Source organism: Rhinatrema bivittatum, chromosome 6, assembly GCF_901001135.1.
Source record: "Rhinatrema bivittatum chromosome 6, aRhiBiv1.1, whole genome shotgun sequence".
In the NCBI taxonomy this organism is placed as follows: domain Eukaryota; kingdom Metazoa; phylum Chordata; class Amphibia; order Gymnophiona; family Rhinatrematidae; genus Rhinatrema; species Rhinatrema bivittatum.
Genome location: NC_042620.1, coordinates 248,057,633 through 248,084,218, shown reverse-complemented (window position 1 = coordinate 248,084,218; position 26,586 = coordinate 248,057,633). Strand labels below are relative to the sequence as shown.

Genomic DNA, 26,586 nt, shown 5'->3' with positions numbered 1-26,586 from the left:
GGATGCCCAAGAACAGGACACACATATATTTATATAGTTAGATATAGATACTCTGTTGAATGCTCAAAATCTGGATGTCCAACTACGCAGTCCAGATGAATGCTCATCCTGGGCACACGGGCGGATGATTGAGCAAAAGAAATTGCACGAATGCTGCAGCGGCCTACCACGTGGCATCCCAGCAAAGCCTGCGAGCAGGGCCTAGCCCAAAGGGCTGCTCAAACTGCTAAAACAAACAAGATTCCCCAAGTCCCCCACAGAGATAGGAATATGTGTCAGATCGGCATGCTGAGGCTCAGCGTCCAGCAATGAATGGAGTAATCCCTAAAGCACTCTTTTTTTTTTTTTTTTTTTTAAATATAAACTCTTTACCTGAGTTCAGCTCATTCCGGTCAAGTACAGAGTCGGTCTCTCACTGCAGGGAGAGAGGGCTAATGCCTTCACTGCGCTTGGCTTCCTGTACCTGCTAGCCTCTCAGCTGAATTTCTCCTGGCAGCAAAGTCCACGCTGGAAAACCAGCTACCGGACCGAGGCACTTGACTGAGGGAGGGATCACCAGATCAGGAGAAGCGGTGTGTGATCAATCCTTTCTCCTTTTTTTTTTTTTTTTTTTTTAAACTAGCAATCCTCAGTAGAAAGCTGCACATCCACCATCTGCTGGAGATGGAGAATACAGGACGGCTGATGTAATAGCAGGGGTATTAATACCGTGACATCAGCTTTGCTCTATCTCCATCTGCTGGTAGAGGTGCATAACCCACTGGTTGTAGATTAACCTATCTGAATGCTAAGAAATAACAGATTGTATAATCTTAACAAGGGAAGAGGTAGGAGTAAAATTCATGAAGTCTAATGGATCAGCAAATGACTTTTTAGGAATTGGAGTTACAGATGAATGCTTCAGGTAGGTGGGTAGTTTCCCAGAGGATAGGGACAAATTAACAATTTTAGAAATATAATCGGCAAATTTAGTCTTAGACAGCTTTAGCACAGCTGGGAGACATGGATTCAGGTTACAGGAAGAGGACTTCATCTTTGTCATAATGTTTGACTGTGTCTGCAGTAATCATATTAAAAGAGTTCCCATTGTTATTCAGGAATGGAAGTAAGAGGTATGGTTGGTATCAGCAAGCTGACAAAGTCTTTAGATATATTTTCTGCCTTCTCTGTAAAAAGTTAGATAATAGATTACAAAAATTAAGGTTTACCTTATTTTGTAATATGTTAGTGTGGGAGGTTAATGACTTTACTATGCTAAACAGCTGGGATTGACTGCCGCATGCATCCTGTAGCCAGTTCATCCTCTGGGTCCTTTATAAGGAAGGACCAGAGAAACCAAGGTTCAAATCGCACTGTTGCTCCTTGGGTGACCTTGGACAAGTTTTTTTGCTTTCATTGTTAACTGGTTCCCCCTAGTTTATTGTAAACTGGTACGATAAGACCTGGTCTTGAGCATCGGTATTTTAAAAGAACTTAAATAAATAAATAAATAAGTCAGTCAGACAGTCATTTCATCCTCCATTGCCTCAGGTACAAAATTACATTGTAAGCTCCCCGAGGACAGGGGAAATACCCACAGTACCTGAATGTAATCTGCTATGAAGTGCTAGGAGATTGTGGAAAATACTCACTCTTACCTTCCTCTATAGCAGTGGTTCCCAACCCTGTCCTGGGGACCCGCCCAGCAAGTCGGGTTTTCAGGATATCCACAATGAATATGCATGAGAGAAAATTTATATGTTATGGAGGCAGTGCATGCAAAGTTTCTCATGCATAGTCATTGTGGATATCCTGAAAACCCGACTAGCTCGGGGGTCCCCAGGAAAGGGTTGGGAACCACTGCTCTAGAGCACAACTAAGGAACTGCCATAAAGGCAGCTAAAGAAAGTCAAATCCAATTGACTTATGGCTTACCTTCACCCTAAATTTCAAATTACTAGGGTCACATGTTGCAAAGAAAGGCAACCAAGCTATTTAGAGGGATGAAGGACTGATCTATGAGGAAAGTCTTATAAGATTAGGGTGCTTTTCTTTAGAAAAATAAAGAAGAAAAACCAAGGGATGCACACAGGGCTGGCTTTTTAGAATACTAAAAATAAGTAGTACTGTTGCTCTGTTAGTCCACTTTGATCCATAGAAATAAAAGCCAGCAAACAAGTTTTATGTGATACTTTTTTATTGGACTAACATAATACATTTGTGACTAGCTTTTGAGAGTGATGACTCCCTTCATCAGACCAGTGCAGAATGATCATTCGCTATAAACTTCTCATCCCTACTGATATTTAAATTTCCTAGTATAGCCTTTATAAATCCAAAGCCAATATTCCCCAGCCTCTTTTACCAACCCAAGCATGAACTTAGCAAGTGAAAGATTTTATTTATTTATTTTTTTTTAAAGTTTATGAAAAATACAAGGGTCAGTAGCTACTGTATGCTTGAAACCTTGACTACTTAGGTAGAGCTACCCAAGATGTGGCATTTTTAAACTGTGCCTCCTGCTCCATGTGCCCTGAAGCCAAATAAAAAGCCAGGCTACTACTGTGCCCGTGTATAACAGTGCATACAGGATTGAAGAAAAGCTGGTTCTCTCTCTTCCCACCCCACTGGAGCCAAGGAAGTGCGAGATAGCAGTATCCTCCCCTGTGACCCAGTCAGCAGAAAAGTGGACCTGCACGTCCAGGGCATCTAATCCATTCCTATTGCTGCCAACAACTCTCCCTCCTTCACCAGTCAAACAGATGATGTAACTAGCATGGGAGAATAGTGGTAGCTGCAGAAGTATGTTGAAGTGCCAGTGCCTAGTCTCCGGCTGTTGAGGTATGAGAGGAAAGTAGGGAGGTGAGACAGCGAGGCTTCTGAGAGACTGGAAGAGCAGCTTTCAAGCTGAGGATTCTGGGACTTGTGTGTGTGTGCATGGGGGGAATAAGTAGCAACTGAGAGATGAGGTTGTGTTTGTGGGTGTAGGGGAGCATATAGCGTCTGAGGGTTTGGAGGAGGGGAGGAGAGTGAGGGGAAAAAAAGTTGTAAATCAGTGCAACCATCCCTGACATCACTTCAGGAGGTGCCCAGGTATAGAGGGGGCTCTCCCCAACCTTTGGAGAGGGTCCCTCTCCTCACCCCTTCTCCCCCCTCTCAACTCCAGCTCTTCAAACTTGGAGGAGAGGAAGCCTGCTGCAGATTATTCACCCTTAGCCCTTCATCCCATTATGGTCAGCCATGATAGTGATCAAACAAAAATGTTTACTCTTCTATGTTAGATCAGCCTTTTATTATATTGAAATGATGTAGATTACCTGTAAGAAACTGCTTGAAATTAGATCAGATAACATGCCTAAAAATGCAAATTTTTAGAAAATAGAGGCATTGTTTTCTTTACAATGTATTTTGTTACAGTCCATGTGTGTTGACAATACAGGGGTTACCTGTGCTGTCTGCATAATCCATATAGCCCTGTGGTTCATATTTAGGTACACTCATCCACCCTCTTTTTCCAGTCATGTAATGGCAGCTTCCATCAGGCCTTACTACAGTCCAATCTGCCTGAGGTAAGATTACAGAGTTCGCTAGCAGGTTCTACTGGATCAGCAGGTTTATCTTGCCTCAGTCTCTGGCGCTTATCTCTCACAATCACAAAAATTGAGGCCACCAAGTATACTGCAGCCAGCAAAGTGAAGTAAGCAAAGTAAACGTAAAACTGAAAGAGACAAAAGAAAAATAATTAGGGAAAAGTAGGAAAGCATTTCTGTATCTTACTGAATGTAATGCACAGGAAAGTTAAGCATTAGCCATATGAGTTTTCATAATATACGGGAGCAGCATCTTCCATAATAAACTAAAAGTCATGATGCAATGCCAGATCTCTCATCTTAGACAACCATCTACATGAGAACACAGTGGAAAGCCAGTCCCATCTTACCTAATTACCAAAATTCTTTCTACATACAGATAATACTAAAATCAAACCCAGCTAATCTAAATAAAGACTCAGTTAAAAAAAAAAAAAAAGCCACAGGTATATCTCATGCAACTTCATCGAAGGATACAGAACAAGCAAGGCAAATCTTATCCAACCCCCCTCTACTTGAGAGCCATTGTATCTATGCACAGTCCCTTTGGTTCTCTACCAGTTCAGTCTATACCAAAATCTTATGTGGGAGGGGGCAAGAGTGTGGGAGATAGTGAATGGTGTGTTTAGTGATCCTTTCTAGAGGCAGCATGACATGGCTATCCCCCTCTTTTGGTTTGTGTTGGGATTCTTTGGGAAGAACATAGAATCAGACAGTCTTCCTTTTAAGTTTGAAGAACCACTTATAAGAACATTTCCTTTTGCTGAGCTGGGAATTTCCCCCCCCCCCCCCTACTGAACTTGTGGTTTGTTTTTTTTTGGTAAAAGGACTTTTATTTTACTTTTTTTCTGGGTTCCCATTAACTATGGGCTCAGTCTTGTGTTTTAACATCCAAAAGGTAGATGTTCTCTTCACAGTGAAGGAACCTGAGATCATCTGTATCCAGAGGAGGGATAACTCACAGCCACCCAGAGGAGAGAAGAGAAAGGAATTTAGAAGGCCGAGGCAATGGCTCACTTGCATCTGTTGAAGATCTTGGGAGAACAGGATTGTAATAAGTATCAGTTTGATACTATGAGGAGAAAGGGAGATGTGAAAGAGATACATGTGATTGACTGGACATTTTTGTTTTTTTTAACACTTTATAAATCAGATATGTGCAAAATAATACAATTTATCACATGTTCAGTGCTGACCCCACTTAAGTACACAGAAAGTGCAAATCACAAAGACACTGCACCATGGCTTCCCCCCTCATATTGGGGTACATTTTAAAAAGGAGCGTGCGGGCGTACATGTGCATGCGCTACCCGGCGCGCACACACATACACCCGATTTTATAACATGCACGGGCAGGTGCGTGCATGCTATAAAACCGGGGTTGGTGCACGCAAGGGAGTGCACAATTGTGCACCTTGCACGCTCCAAGCCGTGCTGCCTGCCCCCGTTCCCTCCCAAGCCGCTCCAAAATCAGCCTAGGAGGGAACTTTCCTACCCCCCCACCCCACCTTCCCCTACCTCACCCGCCCTTTCCCCCCTACCTTTGATGACGTGCCTCTGGCCACACCCCGCTCCCTCCCCCAGACCACCCCTTTTGTAAAGCCCCGGGACTTACGCGTGTCACCGGGCCTTTTTAAAATAGGCCCAGCCCATGTAACCTTTTGAAAATCCGGCCCACTGTACTTATTCACTAAAACCACTCAGTTTCATCAGTCCTTCTTTTTCGGCTTTCCAGTAATGATCTCAAACTTTTTCATACAAGCTAGTCTTCTTCCATAAAGCTGAGATGAGTTTTTCCAGCACAGCAATATCATGCACTTGCTTATCTCATGGGTCAATGGAAGGCATCTACTTCCTATATGTGGCTATTGTAAAGTGTACTACATGAATTAGTTGACCACACAGAAGATGGTGATGTCTATCAAGGTTCAGCACTGTCCCCAGCCCAACAAACACAATTTAAGATGAAAACACACCCAATGGGGAGAAAGAATTCTTCTTCTGACTACTTACAAGGAGAGAGAAAGACCTGCTCGGTGCTCCGGAGGTAAGGCTTCGCAGGACCTGGCCCCGACGGCGACCCCGAAGCCCTGCCCTCCCGAGTGATGTCAGCCCGGCGGGAACCTTAAAGCTGGTGCTGGTAATGGACTTTCCTGGGAGAAAGAATTCTTCTGACTACTTACAAGGAGAGAGAAGACCTGCTTGGTGCTCTGGGGGTAAGGCTCTGCAGGACCTGGCCCCGACGGCGACCCCGAAGCCCCGCCCTCCCGAGTGACGTCAGCCCAGCTGGGATCTATTAAGACCGGTAAGTGCGGTGCATCGCGACCGCCGGCGCGTCGCCTAAGCCGCGCGCACCCAAGGGGCGGGCGCGACTTAGCTTTGGACTTTGATTGAATCTGTTTTTGGTTCCAAATTTCTTTCTCCTCTTAAGAAGGGTCTTGATAAATTTAGGAAGGAAGATTAAAGGTGGTAAACTTTCAAATTATATGATAACTACTTCATTATGCCTCATACAAAGCGGAAGGGGCGTCTGAGGCTTGAGTCTGCTGCCTCTGCCCCAAATACCCCTTCTCAATCAAGAACTGAAGGTTACTTCACCCTAGTGGCAGCCTCACACCAGGAGGAGCAGTCCGTTGAGGGAGTAGGCAGGGAACAAAACCTATCCCTCTTGGACAATCAAACATCTCTGTCCCCAGGTGCACCGGTTATCCCACCACCTCCAAATCTTGGAACTGCACAAGAACTCCTCCAGGGTCCAGGGCAATGTACCAAGGGATTTCTGGAGGCAGAGGGAGTTATTGTGGAAAGTACAAGAGATTCACCTAAAATTGATTTGGTTGATAGGGTTAATAAGTTAAAAGAACAGGAGGAGGGAGGGGACTCGACGGGGGAAATTCAAATGTTTTCCAGGACCTGCCGAGTAGGGGTGGTAACTGCTGGTATAAATTTACCTAAAATAGATAAACCTAATATAATTACATTGGAGTCAATATGGCAAGCTATAACAACATTGGAGAAATCAATCTCTCTATTAGATAGTTCAATGAACAATTCACAAGATATGTTACTTTCGATTGAACCAAAGATAAATAAACATGTAGAACAAATTGAAGATATTACAAGTAAGATAACATCTGTTCAGAAGGTGCAGACTACAATGATTCAGTCAGAGTTTGTTTTAAGAAGGAGATTAGAAAATATGGAGAATAAAATGCGATATCTGAACTTGAGAGTTCTCAATTTTCCTAATGTCAAGTTAATTTCTCCGAAGGAACAATTCAAAAAATATCTTAAGGATGTTTTATTATTTTCTCCTGATAAGTTGCCATTAATCTCAAAAATTTATTTTGCCCCATTGACAAAAAATGGAAGTGAGATAAAGAAAGGTCATCTTAATGTTAATTTGGATTTAGATCTGACGGCTTATTTAGAAACTCCCTCAGAGGAACAGATAGAACAACGAGGTACCTTACTAGTGTCATTTCATTTCTCGTCAGATAGAGACTTGGTTCTAAGGCATTTTTGAAGAATTGAAATAAAATGTTTCTTGGCCAAAAGCTCCAGATATATCCTGATATTGTGAAGGATACACAGACTCGCAGGAAAGTTTTTGTTGCATTGAGTTAGGAAGCTAGAAAGATGGGGGCACAGGTTAATATCAGGTATCCGTGTAAATGTTTAATGCAACATGAAGGGAAAAGGTATATCTATTATGATCCTGAACAAATGAAAATGCATTTGGAAAGTGTAAAGAAAAGGCCAGCAGTACCTAACCAATCAGGTGAAAAATGAAATAGGCTGCAAATATCTCTCCTAATATTGTTATGAGTGTTATATAGATTTTGTTCCATATTTGTGTATTCTATGACTCTTCTGTTTCTTTATAACAGTTTAAGTGAAATTTAAGTTTGCTGATGTTTGATGTAAACTTATCTTTTGCATTGTAATGTTTAAAAAAAGGATAAAGGATTAAAAAAAAAAAGAACACACACCCAATGACAATATTTGAGAGACTATGGTTGTAATTCTGTTCCACCAAATGTGGAAATCCCTCTCCTCTCTGCATCTACTCCAGAACAAGACATATGTCTGCGGTGAGAAAGCCACAAAGTACATCGGATACTTATATGTCCTCCTAACCCATTATACATAAGTTTGGTTTTTCTACTACATATAAAAAATGTATGTACCATTTTCTATGCAGTCTTCCTCTGTTAAATTCTCTCTCAAATCCACATTCCATTTGTCAATTAAGGCAGTGAGGGACTCTTATCTTCATTGGCCATTTATTTATTTATTTTGGAAATTTGTATTATGCTAATCCATAGATATCGGTGGATAACAAACTAACTTGCATAATAGAGTACAGCAATAATTTAAAAAACAAAATAAAAATGTACAGTTAAAATAAAATAACACCAATAAGTACATAAATCCTAACATCTGGAAAAGAAGACATCACAAACGTAAAAATTGTGGAACAAACATGTTCTTTTTGAGAATGCCTCCTTAAAGAAATGAGTTTTTAGCAATTTACGGAAACTGAGTCAATAATTCCCTGATCTAATGAATTCAGGTAGTTTGTTCCGTAGAATGGACCTAGCAACGATAAAGATTTGGATAACTGGCTTTTACATCCATTAAATTAAAGAAAGAGGTTACAAATTTAATAAAAGACATGACTAATCATCAGACATGACCAGTATAGCTATAAAGATCATTCTCATTATTTCAGAACATTTCAGTAAAAGTACTGTTGGAAACCAGTTCTGTTTTCGGTTTATTTCATACAGCATAGATAACTCATCACTGCGGTATACTACCCTCTACTTTGGGAAATGAGTATTTTGCAATGCACAGGACCTAAAATAAATATTTTCTGCCACATTCAGGGAATCCTGGACATTAGAAAAATAAAAAACTCAGTGGGAAGTATATCATCGACTATATATTCAAATATGGGTTTCTGGAACCTCTATCTGAGACTACCAGCCCAGGGGTTAATTCTGCTTAAGAACAGGATTGTGGATTCATGTGGATTCACGCAATAAGAAAGCTACTGAAAAGAGAAGCTAGGCTTCTCATTACTTAAGTATGCACTGCAAGGGCAATGGCCTTCTATATTTGATTCACTATTACCTGAGGATGCACGGAGAGAGCCAGACCCCTCTTATCTGCGATGATGATGGTGATTATTGTCTTCAACACTGTTGCAAAGAAGGTATTTATTCCAAACACTAGGGCACAGAGTTCCTTAGATAATGATGCTGCAATCTGAAAGCTTTAATAGGGAATGAAAAAAAATGGTATATTATAACAAAGAAGTGACAAATGAGAGTGAGAGAGGACAGATTATAGATAATTTGCAAAGGCATTTGATACGGTGTTAACTGAACTGTGAGTTTATCCAAATGCTAAATATCTGGACAAGTTTCTGGAGGAAAAGTCCATAAACCATTATTAAAGTGGAGTTGCAAAAATTCACTGATTATCCCTGGGATAAGCAACATTAAATCTATCTACCCTTTGGGATCTTGCCAGGTACTTGTGACCTGGATTTGCTGTGTTGGAAACAGGATACTGAGCTTGATGGACATTTGGTCTTACTCAATATGGCAATCTTACGTTCTACTGTTCTATATTTCACATTTCCTTTTTTTTTTCCCCATCAAGTATTGGATAACAGAGTGATTTCAAAAGGTCATTTATTTATTTATTTATCGAGTTTTATATACCGTCGTTCGGAGCTTTTACTGGCATGCTGTAAGGAGTGAGTCCACATACTCATTTAAGTTACTATTCTTAAGAGAAACATGGGGGTAGCCTGCACGGAGGGGCAGCTGCTATCTAAGAAAGCTTGCTGGGCAGACTGGATGGACCATGTGGTCTTTTTCTGCTGTCATTACTATGTTGCTTTGTTGAAGATCATGGCATTTAATGAACAATCTAAATTCCAATCCATTTTATAAAATGCTGGTATTCATGATCATGTATCCCAAAGGCCAGGAAACACAAAGGGGCAGATTTTAAAAGGGTTACGCGCATAACCCTTTTAAACCCGCTCCTGAGCGCGCTGAGCCTATTTTGCATAGGCCCGGTGACGCGCGCAAGCCCCGGGGCTTGAAAAAAGGGGCTGGGAGGTCCGGGGGCAGGATCGAAGCCTCCGGCACGGTGACCATGCCAGGGTATCGCGCGCCGGCACGTGCAACCTATGCCTGCCCAGAGGCAGGTGCAACTTATAAAATAAAGGTGGGGGGGGGGGGGGGGGGGGCAGAGAAGGAAAGTTTGTAGCGGCCTCGGAGGAAACGGAGAAAGCCATCGGGGCTCCCCTAGGGCTCGGCACACGCAAAATGCACAAGTGTGCACCTCCTTGCGCACGCCGACCCCGGAATTTATAACACGCATGCGGCGTGCGCAAGGGGGTGCACACTTGTGCACCTTGCACGCGCCAAGCCCTAGGGGAGCCCGATGGCTTTCCCCGTTCCCTCTGAGGCCGCTCCGAAATGTGATTTCAATATGCACATTGACACATCCATATCAGGATCCTTGTAGCTACTATACAAGATCTTATTTTGACCCTGGTCATTCAATGACTGATCCATGAGGCAGGGGACTAGATTGTAGGAGGATGGTAGATAATTCTTTGAATTCTTATATATGATGATACACTGAGATAATATCAAGTAATTCAGGACAGGAAGATATGGCAGGATGAGGGGCTCAATAGATTAATAAAGCAAATTGTTTAAATATCCATGACTTAAATATATGTTCTGTACCCTAATAGGAGTGAAAATACTTGTTCTTCACTTCCCTATATCCTCACTCTGAGTTTATTTAAAAGCAAAATCTCCAGGGGACACAGGTTAGAAACGTTCAGTTTTTCCAATCTGCCATGTTTCAAAACTACGGAAATGAAGTAATTTTAAAACTGCCCTCATTGGTGCAAAATGTGCAGGTACTTTTTACCTATGAATTTTCCACTAATTTTGTAATTGAAAGTACGCATGTACTTTCCCTTTAAATGTTATCTCAGGAAAACCACCTGCACACATTTACACCTCCTAATTTGTTCAAGGAAAATGTGGTGCATATTTTTTAAAATTCAAAAATATGGGCCAGATTTTTAAACCTACGCGTGGGCGTAGATTTGTGTGCGCAACCCGGCGCACACAAATCTACACCCGATTTTATAACAATTTCTAAATTGGCTTTGGTCCTATTTGCAAAACAAATCATAACAAATCAAAATAAATTTTAATATTTTACACTGCCATACTTTAATTACGGCGGTGCCTCAGGGGTCCACCCTGTCGGCAGTCCTGTTTATATCTATATGACACAGATCTGTCACTTAGTAGCTTCTTTGAGTGTGTTGTATAAACTCTACCCAGAAGACATCCATTATTTTTCCCCCACTGAAAGCATCTTGGTATGAGACATTGGTTTGCTTCATCATGTCTGTCTGCAGTCAGTAAATGGCTTTTTAACAGCAGGCTAGCTCTAAACATCAAGAAGACTGAAGTCTTGATTTTGAGTAGATGTCCAACATCAAACAAACAAACTGTCTTCTTCTTCTTTGAAGACCACGACATAAGGCTTTCACAATCTGCTCAAAATGTACAGGTACGCTTGGATTCTTCACTCTCCAAGTGAAATCAGTTGTGAAATCACCTTTTGCAAAATTATGAATGTTACCACATCTCAAAACACTTTTTTTTTAATTGAGCAATATATAACAATACTTTCAACTCAACCCAAAAAAAACAGTTTCAAATTTCCCATAACAGACCAGAATGTCCAGAATCAAACACTTGCAAGGACAGAGAATCCGGTACAGCACTGAACCATCTTCTGCACGTTGCTCATTCAGTTTTTGTTTGTTTATATCTTCATCCCTTCCATCCCAAACCCAAATAGAACAAAACAACCATTTCAGGACATGGAGAAAGTGAAGCAGTTGTAGTCATGTGTGCTACAGATATTACATAAGGTAGAGCAAACACCGAAACAAAAAGTCATTTTCCTTCTTCCAACCTGTCCTGTCCCTGAATCCAGCCTGCCAGTCACTCCTGTCCTGGGGGTTACCTTCTTTACTGGCAGCAGTGCCTTGACAACCTCAAGTGATCACAGCTGGAATAAACCAGTCAGCCACCTCCATAAGTATAGATGAGTTCCTGGTGGCATTTCTCAGGAAAAAAAACATCACTAAGTATTTTTTTCATTGGAGAAGACAGCAACAATAACAAATCATAACTGATTTCTACCAAATAGAAAGATTTCCTTCTGTTAGGTGCCTACTGATTGCATCTATGCCCCTATAAGGACACCTGTGGGCAACGAGGCCACCTTCTGCAACCATAAGGGCTTCCACTCCTTCAACATGCAGATGGTCTCTGATGCCAAGGGTTTCCATCATGGATGCAGTGCCAAAGTTTCCTGAATTCTGTTATGATGCTTACATCCTCTTATCATTTCCAGGAAGGACTCTTCATTGATATTTGGCTTCTAAGTAGATATGCTGCTCTCGGTATAACCACACTATAACTAACCTATGTCCTTTTCTCTCCCAGATATCTAGGTGGCCTTACCACTTTGGCCCAGAAGGCCCATACCAGCTTCCTGGTATGGGCCTACCAACTTTGTCCTCCTCAAAACACAGATCATGAGGATGTTTTCTCTACTACCTCATAAAAGCCTGGGAGATCTTTTTACTGCATATTTCATAACCTCACCAAAAATCGAGTCCTGTCTCCTCCAGATGGGCAAGATGATCTTCTTGAGGAGGCGGCATATGACTTGAGTGAGAAGGAATTTCAGGAGATATATCACCAGCCTCACCAGCAGGCAATAGAGGAAAGGAACATTCTGATTCAAAGAAATTTTCATCTGCGAAGGTGCATTTATTTACCTGACAATTGCAATACTTATGCATATAAAACAAAACTTTAATGCTTCCTAGGCCATTCCCTTTTTTTTTTTTTTTTTTTTAAGGGGGTTGCTCTGGTTTCTTGGACTGGCCTAGTCTGGTGCTCCTGCATAGTGGTGTCCAGCCACTACTCACAGTGCCTTCAGAGAGTATGGACCCTGAGGGCAGTGGCAGAGGGCAAAAGCTGCAAGAGGGTTGTGGAGGGGAGAGTAGCACCTGCCATAAGGGGACTTGAAGATGAAGATCTACTAGCACCGGTGTGCCTCTCCTCTTCAGAAGCTGCACAAGGTAAGTCCACCCCCATGCCTTCAGAGGAGTAGGTCCCCACCTGTGCCCTCATAGAGGGGGAAGTCTCTGTCTATGGTGGTGGAGGTGTTACTGGATGATACTAGAGAGTTCAGGTGGTGTATTTATAGGAGGATGAAGCCCCATCATGGGTGATGGTGGATGCACTGGAGAAGCCACACACTAGAGGATCCTTCAACTGGACTGGTGAAATAATCCAGTGTGGTGGTGCTGGTACACCTGCTGGGGGAGGCAGCATCCAGGGGTCTTGTGACTGTCATGGAGATAATGGAGCCCCTGATAGATCACAGCTGTAAGCTTTAAATGTGACAGCCCTCAAATTTCTTAGTCTACATATCTAGTAGAAAACAGCGGCCCAGGGGAAATTTGTGTTCTGGCAGGCAAACCTCCATTACTCTTCAAACCAGTCCATACAAACGGGTTATGCACACCAACCATCAGATGGAGACAGAGAGCAAAAGATTTGCTTTACTCACATCAGCCTGCAAGTATTCTCTGTCTCCAGCAGATAGCAGGCATACATACTGTTCTGTGGATGTAGGCCTGTCAGCACCGGAATGGACCTAAATGCTCCTGAGGTGACAGCTCAGACTCCCTCCCTTCTTAGCATAGGGGTATTCCAGCAGTCCTCCCTGTGCTCTCCTCTCCCTCTGTTGAGTGTGTAGAGCACTTCCAGGAGGATAAGGCAGCTTTGTGATCCTACTCTCTCTCTCTCTCTAGCCCCCCCTCTCCTTTTTGAGACGCCCCCAAACCCACCCCATCAAGAGCCATAGTTCTGAGGCAATCCTTACTTTTTAGGTTATGGCTCTTTAAGGCAGTTTGTGCCTTTGCTGGTCTGAAAGAAAAAAGGACATCTTTTCCTGACTGTGTGGTTGCTTTCATGGCTCCTTCAAGTCCAGCTGCGTTAGGGGCTGTGTGTCAGGGATCAGTGCAGCAAATCTGTGGGGTCATGAATTCTGAAGGTAACTGCCAGCATTACCTTGTGGGTTTTTTATTTTAATCGGTCCATGTATTTGAAGTGCCAGATGGGGCAAGCTGGCACCAGGCAGCCAGAGCAGGAAAGATTCTGTGCTGCGTATTGCCTGTAACGTAAGGTCAGTGCAGGTCAGGGCTGGACAGAAAATGAGCCAGGCTTGAACTGCAGCCTGGGGGACTATCCCTGCTAGGGAGTTTTCAGTGGCGGGGTTTGGTCTGTTCGCTGAACTCAGGGCTGTTAGAGGAAGCCCCCCTCCTCGAGGTGGGGTAGAGACTGAGGACCAAGTCAGGCCCTGGAAGACCGGATAAAGAATTTGGATTTCCTCCTCCACTTTTCCCTAAAACTCTGAACCTGTGGTGTCAGTCCACAGTGTTGGGATGTCAGCGTCCCTGACACCAGGTATGGTTTTGTTCTCTCTGTCATGGGTAGAGTTTTTTTTTTTTAAGGGATTACAGGTCTTTTGCATGGATCAGAGGCTCTGCGAAATGCCCAGGCCCCTGGGACTCCTCAATATTCCTCACCTTCCCGGGTTAAGAAGTGGAAGGGGGACGTGACTCACGGACGAGGATGGAAGCCTAATCCACGAGCTCCCGCCGCCTCAACAATCCACCCGAATCTGAGCTTAATATACCTCCATTCCTACTAGAATATGCTCGCCAGCACGATCAAACACCCAGACTTGACCTCCAAAACTAAATCGTGGATTTCCAACGTTTTTCCTACAACAAAGAGGGGAAAGGCCCCACTGAGGACTGGGAATATGGCACAGGTGATAGCCAAGATGGCACCGACTCGATCACCCTGAGCCCCGGAGTAGACCCAATGATCCCGGAGCACTCGAAGCAACTGAGCTCCGATCACCCAACGACAGCTGAATTTCGTGAGTGGTTTGCCAATCTAAGAGCTGACATAAAATCTTATTGGCAGGAGATGATAGCCCACATGGAAGAAATGAGAGATGAGATGACCGCAATGGGCCACAGAATCGATCAGCTGGACACAAGACTTGACTGCCAAGCTGAAATATAAAAAAATAATAAAATCATGTGCAAAGAGCTTAAATTGGATAATCTACAATTAAAATTGAAACTTGCAGACCTAGAAAATAGGGCCAGATGATGCAAACTGCTTTTCCGCGGTTTCACAGAGGCCTCAGGTAATGAAAATTGTAATGACCTTGTTGCACGACTTTGTCAGCATTTACTGACATCATCCCATATAGATACAGACTACGTCCCACCCGATATAAAATTAGACAGAGCTCACAGCGCCCTGCGGGCACCCACACCCAACAGGAACCGGGACATAGTGGCTTGTTTTCATGACTATACCATTAAAGAACAGATCGCACAGGCAGCAAAAGCACAGAATATATGGAGGTGAAGAGCAGGATATCTCCATCTATGCAGACTTATCCCAAGCAACACTACAAAACAGATATTCTCTTCGAGAGATAACGACTTTCCTCAGAAAAGACAACAAAGTATCGGTGGCTTCATGTTTTTGGACTTTCCTTTCATCTGGAGGGTACCCTACATAAAATCAGTTCCCCATCTGAAGCCCTTCCCATACTCTCGCCACGAGGATTTACCAGTGCCCTGAGCCTCCTCAAAACGTTCAAATCTTCTTCCTCAAGCCCAGCCTGGTAAAGAGTTGGGAAGAGAAATAGCAGGCTGCGTAAGCACTACGGAGGATCACAGCACAGCTGAGGATCGACATGAATGCGGATCATGGAAGAAAATTGATCGTAATCGCATTGGAATAACCTAGAACACTAACCAATACAAAGAAGTGTCACACATATTCATCCTGATGGCTACAGACACTTTGCTGATCTCCTAAGGAGGTTTAATACTGTACTTTATTGATTATTCTGCAATATTATCAGGCTTTCTGTGGGGGGACTTCCTCTTCGTCTATGATAGGAAGCCCTCCAGGAAGGGAGAGGTACTTGCCTGCATGGAGGGGAATGCAGGCACACGACAACAAAAGGGGGATGAGGGAAGGTCTTATGGGTATCATTCTGCATATTGGTTAAGTAACATATTACTTCTAAATAACATTGTTTTTGTTTCAGGTGTCACCAATGAATTCTGGTCACTACTTTTAAAGCGCTCCTGGCAATTCGTAGTATATGATCTGTTCCTGAAGTCTCCTATTTCTGGCATCTTGGAGTTTACAGGGAATTATTGTCACCACAACACGATAGCAAATGCAGAATTGAAACTTGATTTCCTTTCTTTTCTACTCACCGTGGCTTAATATTATAACAACAAAATGTCTAAAACTCATGTTCAATCTATCAATGTTAAGGGCCTAAATTCCCCACAAAAGAGGAGTTACCTATTTAGAGAACTCAATCTTAGGATGCCAGAGATAGTATTTATTCAGGAGACACATCTTTCAAGGAGATATCAACATCTTATGTGATTGTCTACATTTTTTTTTGTTTGTAATCATTTTTATTAGTTTTTCCATTTAAGACCCCGCCAACAGGCCATAGCCTGAAACATGAACAAGATAACGACTTATAACAATATCTTAGCTCTAGATAACCTTTTCCTTCCCTCCCTCCACATCCCCAGCACCCTTGGCTTGGACAATAACTACCAGAATTACAAGATTTACCAACAGTAGTTATAGCAGAAGGCATTTAAAGTGTAACAGTCAGAGATAAGCCAGTAAAAATGAATGGCACATCCATGAAAAGTTAGGAAAATCTATGAAAGTTTAGCCCTCCTGCGGGAGTTAAGTAGATTCCAAAATAGGCAGAGAAGGAACTTTGTCTAGAGATTTATGTGATCTGAGAGGTAGTAACGAGAGGCTGGGGTTTCAGAAACGTGGACCAAGTTGCCTGAAAAAGTTTCTGTTTCTTGGGAATCGGACGGGGTGGATTTCCATTCCAGCAGATATAAGTCCAGCATGTCATTTTTCCATTCCTGTAAAGATGGCGGAGACGGGGTTAGCCAGTGTCACAAAATCAACCGCAGGGCCACCAGTCGTCATTTGTGTAGCAGGAGCGGTGAGATGTGGAGTTGTGGGTCGCTTTGGTCTTGCTTGACACGCTTGCTTGAATGCCCAGTAGACAAAATCTGGCCTCCCATAGTAAAGTCTGTGGGGCACCAATACCAAGTTCCTGGGACACCCGAGGCCAAAACAGATGAATAGAGGCGCAGTCCCATAAGCAATGTACCAAGGAGGCATGGGGTAGAGTACACTTAATACAGGCATGAGATGAGGAAATGCCTGCCAGGAAGGCCTTATGGGGTCACACAACAAGTATGTGCATAATTTTAAAATGCATTTCCCTTAACGCTATACTTAATGCCACCCCATGGTTCACTCGATGACAGTTGCAATTGCTCAACAGATACTGCTCGGTAAGTCGTCCAACCAGCTCCCTGCCACTGAAGTATATAGGTTATAATGTGAAGTGGAGTGCAGAAATTTGTAGGCCATAGAAATTGTTACAGGCTGTTTGGCGCCCATATGTAAAAATCATTGAAAGGGCCTGCTGGTCAGGACAACTGTGCAGGTATCAAGTAAAACACAAATGTAACTGCGAATCTGAATCTAGACCAAGTAATCCATGCTGATAAACCCAAGTTGTTGACAGCAATAATTAAATGAGTATACATTCCTAGCCTTCAAATCAATAAAGGGCAAAATATTGAAGATTCCCGCAGCTAATAAATCAGAATACTTCTTCCCAATGAAACCGGCTGGGAAGTCAGAGTTTCCCACTAAGGTCACTTACGGGCCGATACAGTACAGTGCGCTCCGATGGAGCGCACTGTTAACCCTCTATTGGACGCGCGTTTTCGATGCACTAGCATTACCCCTTATTCAGTAAGGGGCCAAAACACGTGTCCAACCCCCCGAACCTAATAGCGCCCGCAACATGCAAATGCATGTTGGTGAGCATATTCCCACGCGATTCAGAAAACAAAATGTGCAGCCAAGCCGCACATTTTGCTTTCAGAAATTAGCGCCTACCCAAAGGTAGGCGCTAATTTCTTCGGGCACTGGGAAAGTGCACAGAAAAGCAGTAAAAACTACTTGTCTGTGCACCCTCCGACTTCATATCATGGCGATATGAAGTCGGAGGTCCCAAAAGTAAAAATAAATAAATAAATAAATTTGAAGTCGGCCCGCAGCTGTCAGGTCGAAAACCGGATGCTCAATTTTGCAGGCGTCCGGTTTCCGAGCCCGTGGCTGTCAGCAGGCTCGAGAACAGACGCCGGCAAAATTGAGCGTCGGCTGTCAAACCCGCTGACAGCCGCCACTCCGGTCCAAAAGGAGGTGCTAGGGATGCGCTAGTGTCCCTAGCACCTCCTTTTGCCTATTTTTACCGCCGGGCCTAATTTGAACAGTGAATCGGGCGTACAGGAGAGTGGCCTGTGCGTTTGCCCGCTCTCCCACGGACTTTACTGTATCGGCCCGATAATGATATTTTCCAGGGTAGATGTAAATGATTTCTCTGAAATTTCCAGCATTTCCTCATCCTTGAGACTAAAATATTACCAGTGAGTGAGATGAGAGTTTTTCACGGTGGGCATGTAGGATATAGGCCAGATTTCGTGGCTGAAACAGTGCCTTCTCCAGATGTAAAACGGTGGAAGGGCAACTGTATCCTAGCCATTCCCGCATTATGGGAACTAAGCAAGCTATGTTATAATATCGAATATTAGAGACTCCCATGCCCCCCCTCCTCTTTAGGCACTGTCAATTAAAAAAAATTTAAACGGGCTTTTTTAGAATTCAAAAAAAATTTTCCAAAGATGCTCTTTAAAATCCGAATATCTTTAGACAGGAAATAAAGGGGTGTCATCTGCAAGAGATATAATAATTTAGGAAGTAACATCATTTGGACTAGCGCTATCCTGCCGGAAATGGACAATGGGAAGGAACTCGAGCTCCCATTGTGCTGGCGCAATGTGCTGCCTCAATTTCCTCCTTCTATAATAGAGAACAGTTATAAATTATTATATCGATGGCACATCTCGTCTGTGAGACTAAACAAGTATTATCCCTCGGTAAGCAGGCTGTGCTGGCGCAATTGTTCTCTATTAGGATCCTATAGAGATGTGAATCGGAACCGGAATCGGTTCGGATTCCGGTTCAGATTCACATGTGGTTTTTTTTTTCCATCGGGCCCGATCGCGGTTTTGTTTATCGGCTGCGCCCGACCCGATAAACAAAAAACCCACACCGACCCTTTAAAACTAATCCCTTGAAATGACTTAGAGCAAGCCAGCAAGCCATTTCATCAGGGTTTAAACACTAACTTCCCTTCTCCCTGACCTTTGCCTGAATAAAAGCATCACTTGTGCTTAAGTCTCTGCCTAGGAAAGGATACCTGACTATCATGTATTTCTCTGGCTTGTGCTTAGCCCTGAATTCCTGGGGGAGGGGCTGGGTGTTCCCTAGTCAGAGGCAGGACAAAGTCAGGAGGTATAGATTTCAGCAGCCAATGAGATGATCCGTGCACACCCCCTGAGCCAAAGCCAATAGTGTAGGGACTCGTCTGTTGCTATGGGAAAGTAGCCAATCATGTAATGACACATCATCTGCCTTTGTATGAATGTACAATAAAAGGAAGAGCCTCGTGAGGGCTCACCCCTTCTTCTCTTCCTGCCTGCGATGAAAGCTGCCTCAAGTGTCTTCTTTGCCTCCATACTCTACACACTGTGAATCCTAATCCCGAGGTAATTGATCGTGTCACCTGCCCATAGCAATGGGAAATCTGGCCAATGTGCCTGCAGATGCCCATTAACGTCCATGGCCTCTGATTTCGTTAAGTTCAATTTCAACCCCTAAAAGGTGCCAAAAGTATGTATAGTAGCAAGTAAAATTGGGTAGAACTGCGGGCATTAGAAATAATCATGAGCATGTCATCTGCAAAAACACAGCTTTCTGACGAGGAGTAGTCTGACATTTTTGAAGATTAAGTCTGCCTCAATTTCCTCCTTCTATAATAGAGAACAGTTATAAATTATTATATCGATGGCACATCTCGTCTGTGAGACTAAACAAGTATTATCCCTCGGTAAGCAGGCTGTGCTGGCGCAATTGTTCTCTATTAGGATCCTATAGAGATGTGAATCGGAACCGGAATCGGTTCGGATTCCGGTTCAGATTCACATGTGGTTTTTTTTTTCCATCGGGCCCGATCGCGGTTTTGTTTATCGGCTGCGCCCGACCCGATAAACAAAAAACCCACACCGACCCTTTAAAACTAATCCCTTTGCTTCCCCCACCCTCCTGACCCCCCCCCCCCCCAAAATATTTTACAGGTACCTGGTGGTCCAGTGGGGGTCCTGGGAGCGATCTCCCGCTCTCGGGCCGTCGGCTGCCACTAATAAAAATGGCGCCGATGGCCTTTGCCCTTACCATGTGACAGGGTATCCGTGCCATTGGCCGGCCCCTGTCACATGGAGGGAGCACTGGATGGCTGGCGCCATCTTTAAAAATGGCATTAAACAACAAAAAATTCTTATATAACATTTCCTTTTTGGTTACTACTTGAAATAACAATACATAAATTGTAATAATTCACAAACCTTATGTTTTCAAATTTAAACTGCAAATCCCCATTAATTAGAAATGTGAATCCAGTAAATAAACTTGTGCATATGATTTCAAATATTTCAATTTTGTCTAAACATGAGTCCTGGGTCCAAGAGCTGAACTATTTTTAAACATGGGTCCAACAAAAGATATCTTCGTTTCACCTTCCAAGAAGGCTTCCTCAGGGACTGAATATTGTCAAAGCTGTTTCACTTCCATGTCCATTCACTCATGTAGATACAAAGTAACACAAAATCCAATCTGTTACTTTTATAACACAAGCAGAGAACTTCTCATGAATACACACGGTCAGAAATGTATACAATTGTATTCAGAAAGCACATGTTTCATCCATTTATAACCCGGTAGACTTGACCACTTTCCCCCGAAAGCTGAACGCTGAAAACGGGGGTGCTCGCTTACGACGCTGCACCACTAGGTCAAGAACTCCACTCAAATGTCTCAATTTTAAAACAATTTACATAACCGGATGTGACGTCATATTTGCAGTTTAAATTTGAAAACATAAGGTTTGTGAATTATTACAATTTATTATGTATTGTTATTTCAAGTGCAATATGTTTTTTAAAAAAAGGTGTGGATGAATGGTGTGGATGTGTTAGTTTACCATTTTATATTCAGACATATAACGTTATCCACTTACATGGAGCCGGATACATTTAGGCAAGTATATTCAGTGGGATAAACGTCCCACTAAATATATTTGCCTAAATGTATCCGGGTACATGTACCTGGATAACTTTAAAACCTAACTGGTTGTATTCAGACATACAAAGTTATGGGGCTGTAAAGTGGCCATATAATTGACACTTAACATGATATATTCAAAAGATATCCAGTTTAATGGCAGTCAAATGGAACAAAAAAAAAAATCTTGGGATCTTTAGGCCTGAATCCCAGCTCCCCACCTCTGAAAACAAATAGCACCCACATCTTCCGCCCCTCCCCAAACACAAAAAAAATTATAGCAGCAGCCAGTGGCTCCAGGCTGCCCCCTGCTGTATTTTTAAAAACCGTGATCCTTCCTGCTTCCCTCCCCATTCACCTGCAATTTCTCTTCCACCCCTCCATTCCTGTTCCCCTCCACCCAGGAACCCCAAAATTCCAACTGGGAGCGAGGTCTTGTCTTACCAACTCCTGACACTTCTGGATAAGTGCACAGATATTCAAAAACTTGGTATTTAACCATATAACTTGTGAGTTATCCAGCTAAATCCCTTTGAATATTGACTCCTTAATCTTTTCTTCAGATATGACTATCAGGCATCCCAAGTTCTCCTTCCCTATTTGAGATTCACCAATGTACAATTTATCATCATGCTATCCCTCCTGTAGCAGTACTCACATTGCAATGGGCACCAGAAACTGGTACGAACCCCTAAACAAGATGTATGCTATATAGCACACCCAAATGTTGCCGGTAGTGTTCATGAGGAAGAGAAGAGCTGCTTGGAAGGCTGTGAAAAGCCCAATCACCAGCTCTGACCAAAGCGTCCAGCGTATTTTCAAGTATCCCGCTGCAAAAGAAGTGATGGCTCCTAGGAAATAAACATCAAGGACAAAGGGTTATGATTATTCACTGTTACTAACAATCAGCCTATTTTAGCCCAGGGCATATAAAAAAAAATAAAGTTCATCCTCATTAGTCTGAAATTTTCATAAGAACATAGTTATCCATCTATATCTAAGTTATTCTCCTCCATTGACTTCAATAGTTTCACCATCTGAAATATTAAATCTACTAAAAAAAAAAAAAAAAAAAAAAAAAAAAAGTATATCAGCATGTTAACCGCTCAAGAAAAGACAAATGCAATACACTTTGAACAGGAAAATACGTATCTCACTAACAAAGAAAAAGCAGCCAAGGCTACGAACATGAATTAAACAAGCTGAGGAAGCAAGGAATAAAACTACTAGTCAATCATTGTTTAAGGCTCTTATTCCTTCAAATTACTTCTGGAGTATGGCATTTATTTTTGGGTGCCCATGCTCAAACAGGATTTTCAAATAGGATAAAGACTTACTTGTGTCAAAAAATGGCTAAGCTCAACGTAATTATTCTTATAAAATCCAGATACACCGTATCAACTGGCTTACCTTTATCCACATGTTTGTTTTATGCCATCAAAAAATGTAGCTAATTTGTGAGGCAAGAATTCCCTTGGCTAAATCCATGTTGGTTTTGTCCCATTAATTTATGTAAATCTATATGTTCAATAATTTTGTTCTTTATGATAGGCAAAATGGTAGAAACTGACACAGATGTCTGTAGTTTCCTTGATCACTCCTTGATCCCTTTTTTATAAAAATTTGTGTTACATTGGCAACCCTCCAGTCTTCAGGTACCATAGATGTTACTGATAGTTTACAAATCTCCAATAGCAGGTTCGCAATTTCATTTCTCAGTTCTTTCAGCACTCTGGGATGTATACCATCTGGTCTAGGTGATTTGCTACTGTTTAGTTTGTCAATTTGCCCTAGTACATCTTCCAGGTTCACTGAGATTTATTTCAGTTCCTTTGATCTTTGAATATCATTTCTGACATGGGTATATCTCTTACTTTTGGATTAAGTAGACCTTTAGTCTGACTTAGTTTTGCATTTTTGAGGTTTCTTTCACACAGAATGTACCGTAATCTCTTTATGTGTTATGGCTAATCTGATTACCCTCTAACACAGTGTTTATCACATTTGTTATACAATACAGGATATTCTAAACTTTCATCAATCTCTGGTGTCCCAAGATTTGCTGGAGATTGCTGCAGTCAGTTGCAATTAGTTACGCTGAAATAAAAAACCCTGCCATCTGCTGTTGTGGTAACCTCCAACAAACCCTCAAGACCAACATCACTGGGTTACATGAACTGAATGTAACTGCTAAAGAGATTCTCTGCATGGTATATATTATATGTGATTGCAATGATCTCTGGATGGTGGAAGGACCATATAGGAGCACCCACAAAAAAAAACCACAAACTGGCAGCATTACTACAGTGATCTCTGGATGGGAAGGACCAGGTAAACATGCCCAGAAAGAAAAACTGAAACAGTGGCCTCTGAATGGTATTTCTGCTTTACAAAGATACATGAGTTATCCCTAGTTAGAAGACATGCTACAGTGAAAGAAGTGAATAAGTACATCTGAGGCAGAAGTAGGTCTGGGAAAAGGAACTTACCAAGGAGCGTGGAAGCTGCATCCACACCTCCATTGTACACTTTCCTGTTATCTGTAGTGGGATAGATATCATTCCATAGAATTTGTACATAATACAGCATCAGGTAATAGCCAGCAGAGTTAAAGATCCACCAAAGTGACCAGAGTCTTAACTGAGGTAACTTCACAATATTCTGCAGTTCCTTCAACATGAGAACCAAGACAGAATCCTTCCAGCTAGCCATCACCACCAATTTATTCAGTCTGGATGCTGGCTTCATTCTAGGTGCAGGATTCATTTTGTTTAGCTCCAGAGGGGAGAGTCCGCTGCCTGCTGGCATGCAGTTCCTGTTAAAGAACAGACTGCGCTTGGGCCTCTGCAGAAAAAATGAAAGGATCAGACCCAAAGAGACAAACCCCAGGGAGATGTAATTCAGGGTCATGAAGGACACGCCTGCTAGGGTGACACAGAGCTGTCCTATTACAGAGCTGGTGAAAACGCCCATCAGCACCGAGGATCGAGAGTAGCCTGCCACCCGCTGGTAGTGGGAGGGAGTAACCAGTGAGAAAACATAAGAAGAGTAGGCCACACGGGCTGCCATGGTGATGCCATAGAAGAACTCCATGAACTGCATAGCGAGGATGTCCGTGCCAAATATAAGCAGCAACCAGATGGAAATGTGACTGAGGCTCTGCAGTATCAGCACTGGTGTGTAGCGCAGATAGTCTGTCAGCAGGAAGATGGGAACCAGCACTGCCAAGTACGAATAGGACAAAACAGGAGTGATCTCATTGGTTACCTTTAAAAAAAAAAAAAAAAAAAAGAAGAATGTAAGAAATCATCTGTCACCTCTGTAGGAGACATACACAGCATGTGCCACAATTATCAACTTGTGGAGATGTATACAGGGCCGGTGGAAGCACTAGGTAGACTAGGCGACCATCTAGGGTGCCACTGGCATGGTCTCTCCCTCTTCCTGCCTGTGCGGGACCGCGCCATGGCACGTTCTCTTCCAGCCATGCGGACAGGAAGAGAGACCATGTCGATGCCAACCTAGACGGGAAGAATAAGAGTGCATCCTCGCTGCAAGAAGATGCGGTACTGGCCTGGGCCGTGCTGTAATGAAGGGCTGGAAGAGCAGCAGCAGCTGACCAGCAGTGGTCCCACCCTCTCAGGAAGCCGTAACGTTGGCCCCCAGTTCCTGCTCAGCTGTAGGAAGCTGCACAGGAGGTAGAGAAGCATCAGCCCCCACAGGCCTGAAGAAAGAGGATGAGGCTGTGGGTCGTGTGCTGCCGGGGTAGGGGGAGTGAAAGAGCAGGTTCATGTGTGTGTGTAGGTATGAGAGAGAAAGCATGTCTGTGTGCGCATGTATAAGAGGGCATATGTATGTATGTATGTATGTATGTATGAATGTATGAGAGAGCAAGCATGGTATATATATGAGAGCGCGAGAATAAAGTTTATGAGCAACAACTCCCTCTCCTCTCCCCCTGCTAATCCACAACAATCTCAGGGCATCTGGAATTCAAAAGATCCCAGGTATGGACAGCAGGGGATTTTTTTCATCTTTACTAATTTTAATTACTGGGTGCTCTCTGATATGTCTGTTTTTAAATAGTTTACTGGTATTTGGAAAATTTGTATAACTTTTAAATTATTGGATGTTGTTCTATTTGTCAGCTGTTATGAAATATTTATTCTTTTTATTAGTATGGTTTTACTCTATTGATAATTTATATTTCTTGATTGTATTGTTTATGTTAAATTACTATATATGCAGAATTTTATGTGTGTGTAGAAAGGGTGTGCCGGGGGGGGGGGGGGGGGGAAGCAGCAGGCTGTTTCGCCTAGGGCACCTAATAACCTTGCACTGGCCCTGGCTGTATATACCAGTTTTTCACAACCTTTTCAAGCCCAAGGCGTACCTACATTAATAAAAACGTTATGTGCCTCATCAACTTCCATAGGGCAAGCAATGCAAACATGGAGAGGACTCATACGGTCAAAAGAGAGATAGGGAACTCTGAGAGTCCCACTAGTCCCTTCCAAATTTTAAAATTGGGGGGGGGGGGGGGGGCAGAAACGCACACAATCTCATTCAAATGACCCAGGTCCCTTTATGTACAAGTGCAGGTGTTGGAATAAGTCAGCATGATGCAGGTCTTGGTTAGGTACTTTGGCTGCACCATATGACTGCCAGAGCTCCATCTGCTGCTGCTTCCAACACACAAAATGAGTCAAATCCAGCGCTCAATATATGCTCTCTCTGTCTCACTGAGCCAGGGGCGAGAGAGGCTGGTCCTGAAAGGACTCAAAACGGGGAAACTCAGAAAGGTTTGGTGCACTGTGTGTACCAAAAAAAGTGGGATCCAACTATAAGGAGAGGCATGCATATTTACACATGCAGCTACATTTACAACAGCTCCTTTTGTAACTGAGTTTATCTTCCTAACCATAGCTGGTTAGTGCTGCAAATCAGTGCTGACTGGCTAAGTCTGAAGGCTACACCAGGATGCATCTGAAGCTGCTCCTTTTTTGACCATCTGCATTTACTAACCTTGTGAATTTAGGAAGGGCAAATTTAGTCTGTCAGCAAGGAGAGGGATTTTTAAAATCAGGGTTTTAACTGGCTAACTCCTGACTTTAGCCAATTAAACCCTTCAAAAGTGACCCGTGTAACAGCATTACTGTCTCCAGGCAGCATTTACTGTGACAACCAATGTGGCATGCCTTCAAACTGCATATTGTGACACTGTCAAGGAAGAGAACCTTTGTGGCTGCAGGGTGATTGGTGCCACCTACTGAGCAAACTCACTAGGCCCATGCTGGCATCGGGTGGAGAAGCTCGTAGGCAGGACCAGCTGACTCCCTCACAGGTTGTGCCCCCTTGGGTTCTGGCAGCCGGCAGGACTTATGTGGGTCCCCAGGGCTAAGCTGAATGAGAGTTCAATCTGAGCAAGGGTCGCTGCAAATAGGAGATAGTGAAAGGTCAGGGACCAGGCCAGAGTCAGGATCCAGTAGTCAGTTCAAGACAAAAAGAACAGACAAGACAGAGAAGGC

At 43.0% G+C, this 26,586-nt stretch overlaps 1 protein-coding gene across 5 annotated transcripts in view; it reads right to left on the bottom strand.

Moving 5' to 3' along the window:
- Positions 1–2,158: 2,158 nt before the first annotated feature.
- SLC19A1 (solute carrier family 19 member 1) overlaps positions 2,159–26,586 on the bottom strand; it is a 112,119-nt gene continuing 87,691 nt past the window's right edge. For all 5 annotated transcript variants that reach the window (XM_029606743.1, XM_029606740.1, XM_029606744.1 and 2 more), the window contains exons 3-6: positions 23,548–24,325; positions 21,717–21,909; positions 8,709–8,850; positions 2,159–3,697 (exon numbers count right to left, since the gene is read on the bottom strand). In XM_029606743.1, coding sequence (XP_029462603.1) covers positions 3,518–3,697; positions 8,709–8,850; positions 21,717–21,909; positions 23,548–24,325 — 1,293 coding nt within the window. In that variant the 3' untranslated portion in view covers positions 2,159–3,517. The remainder of the gene's footprint in view (positions 3,698–8,708; positions 8,851–21,716; positions 21,910–23,547; positions 24,326–26,586) is intronic.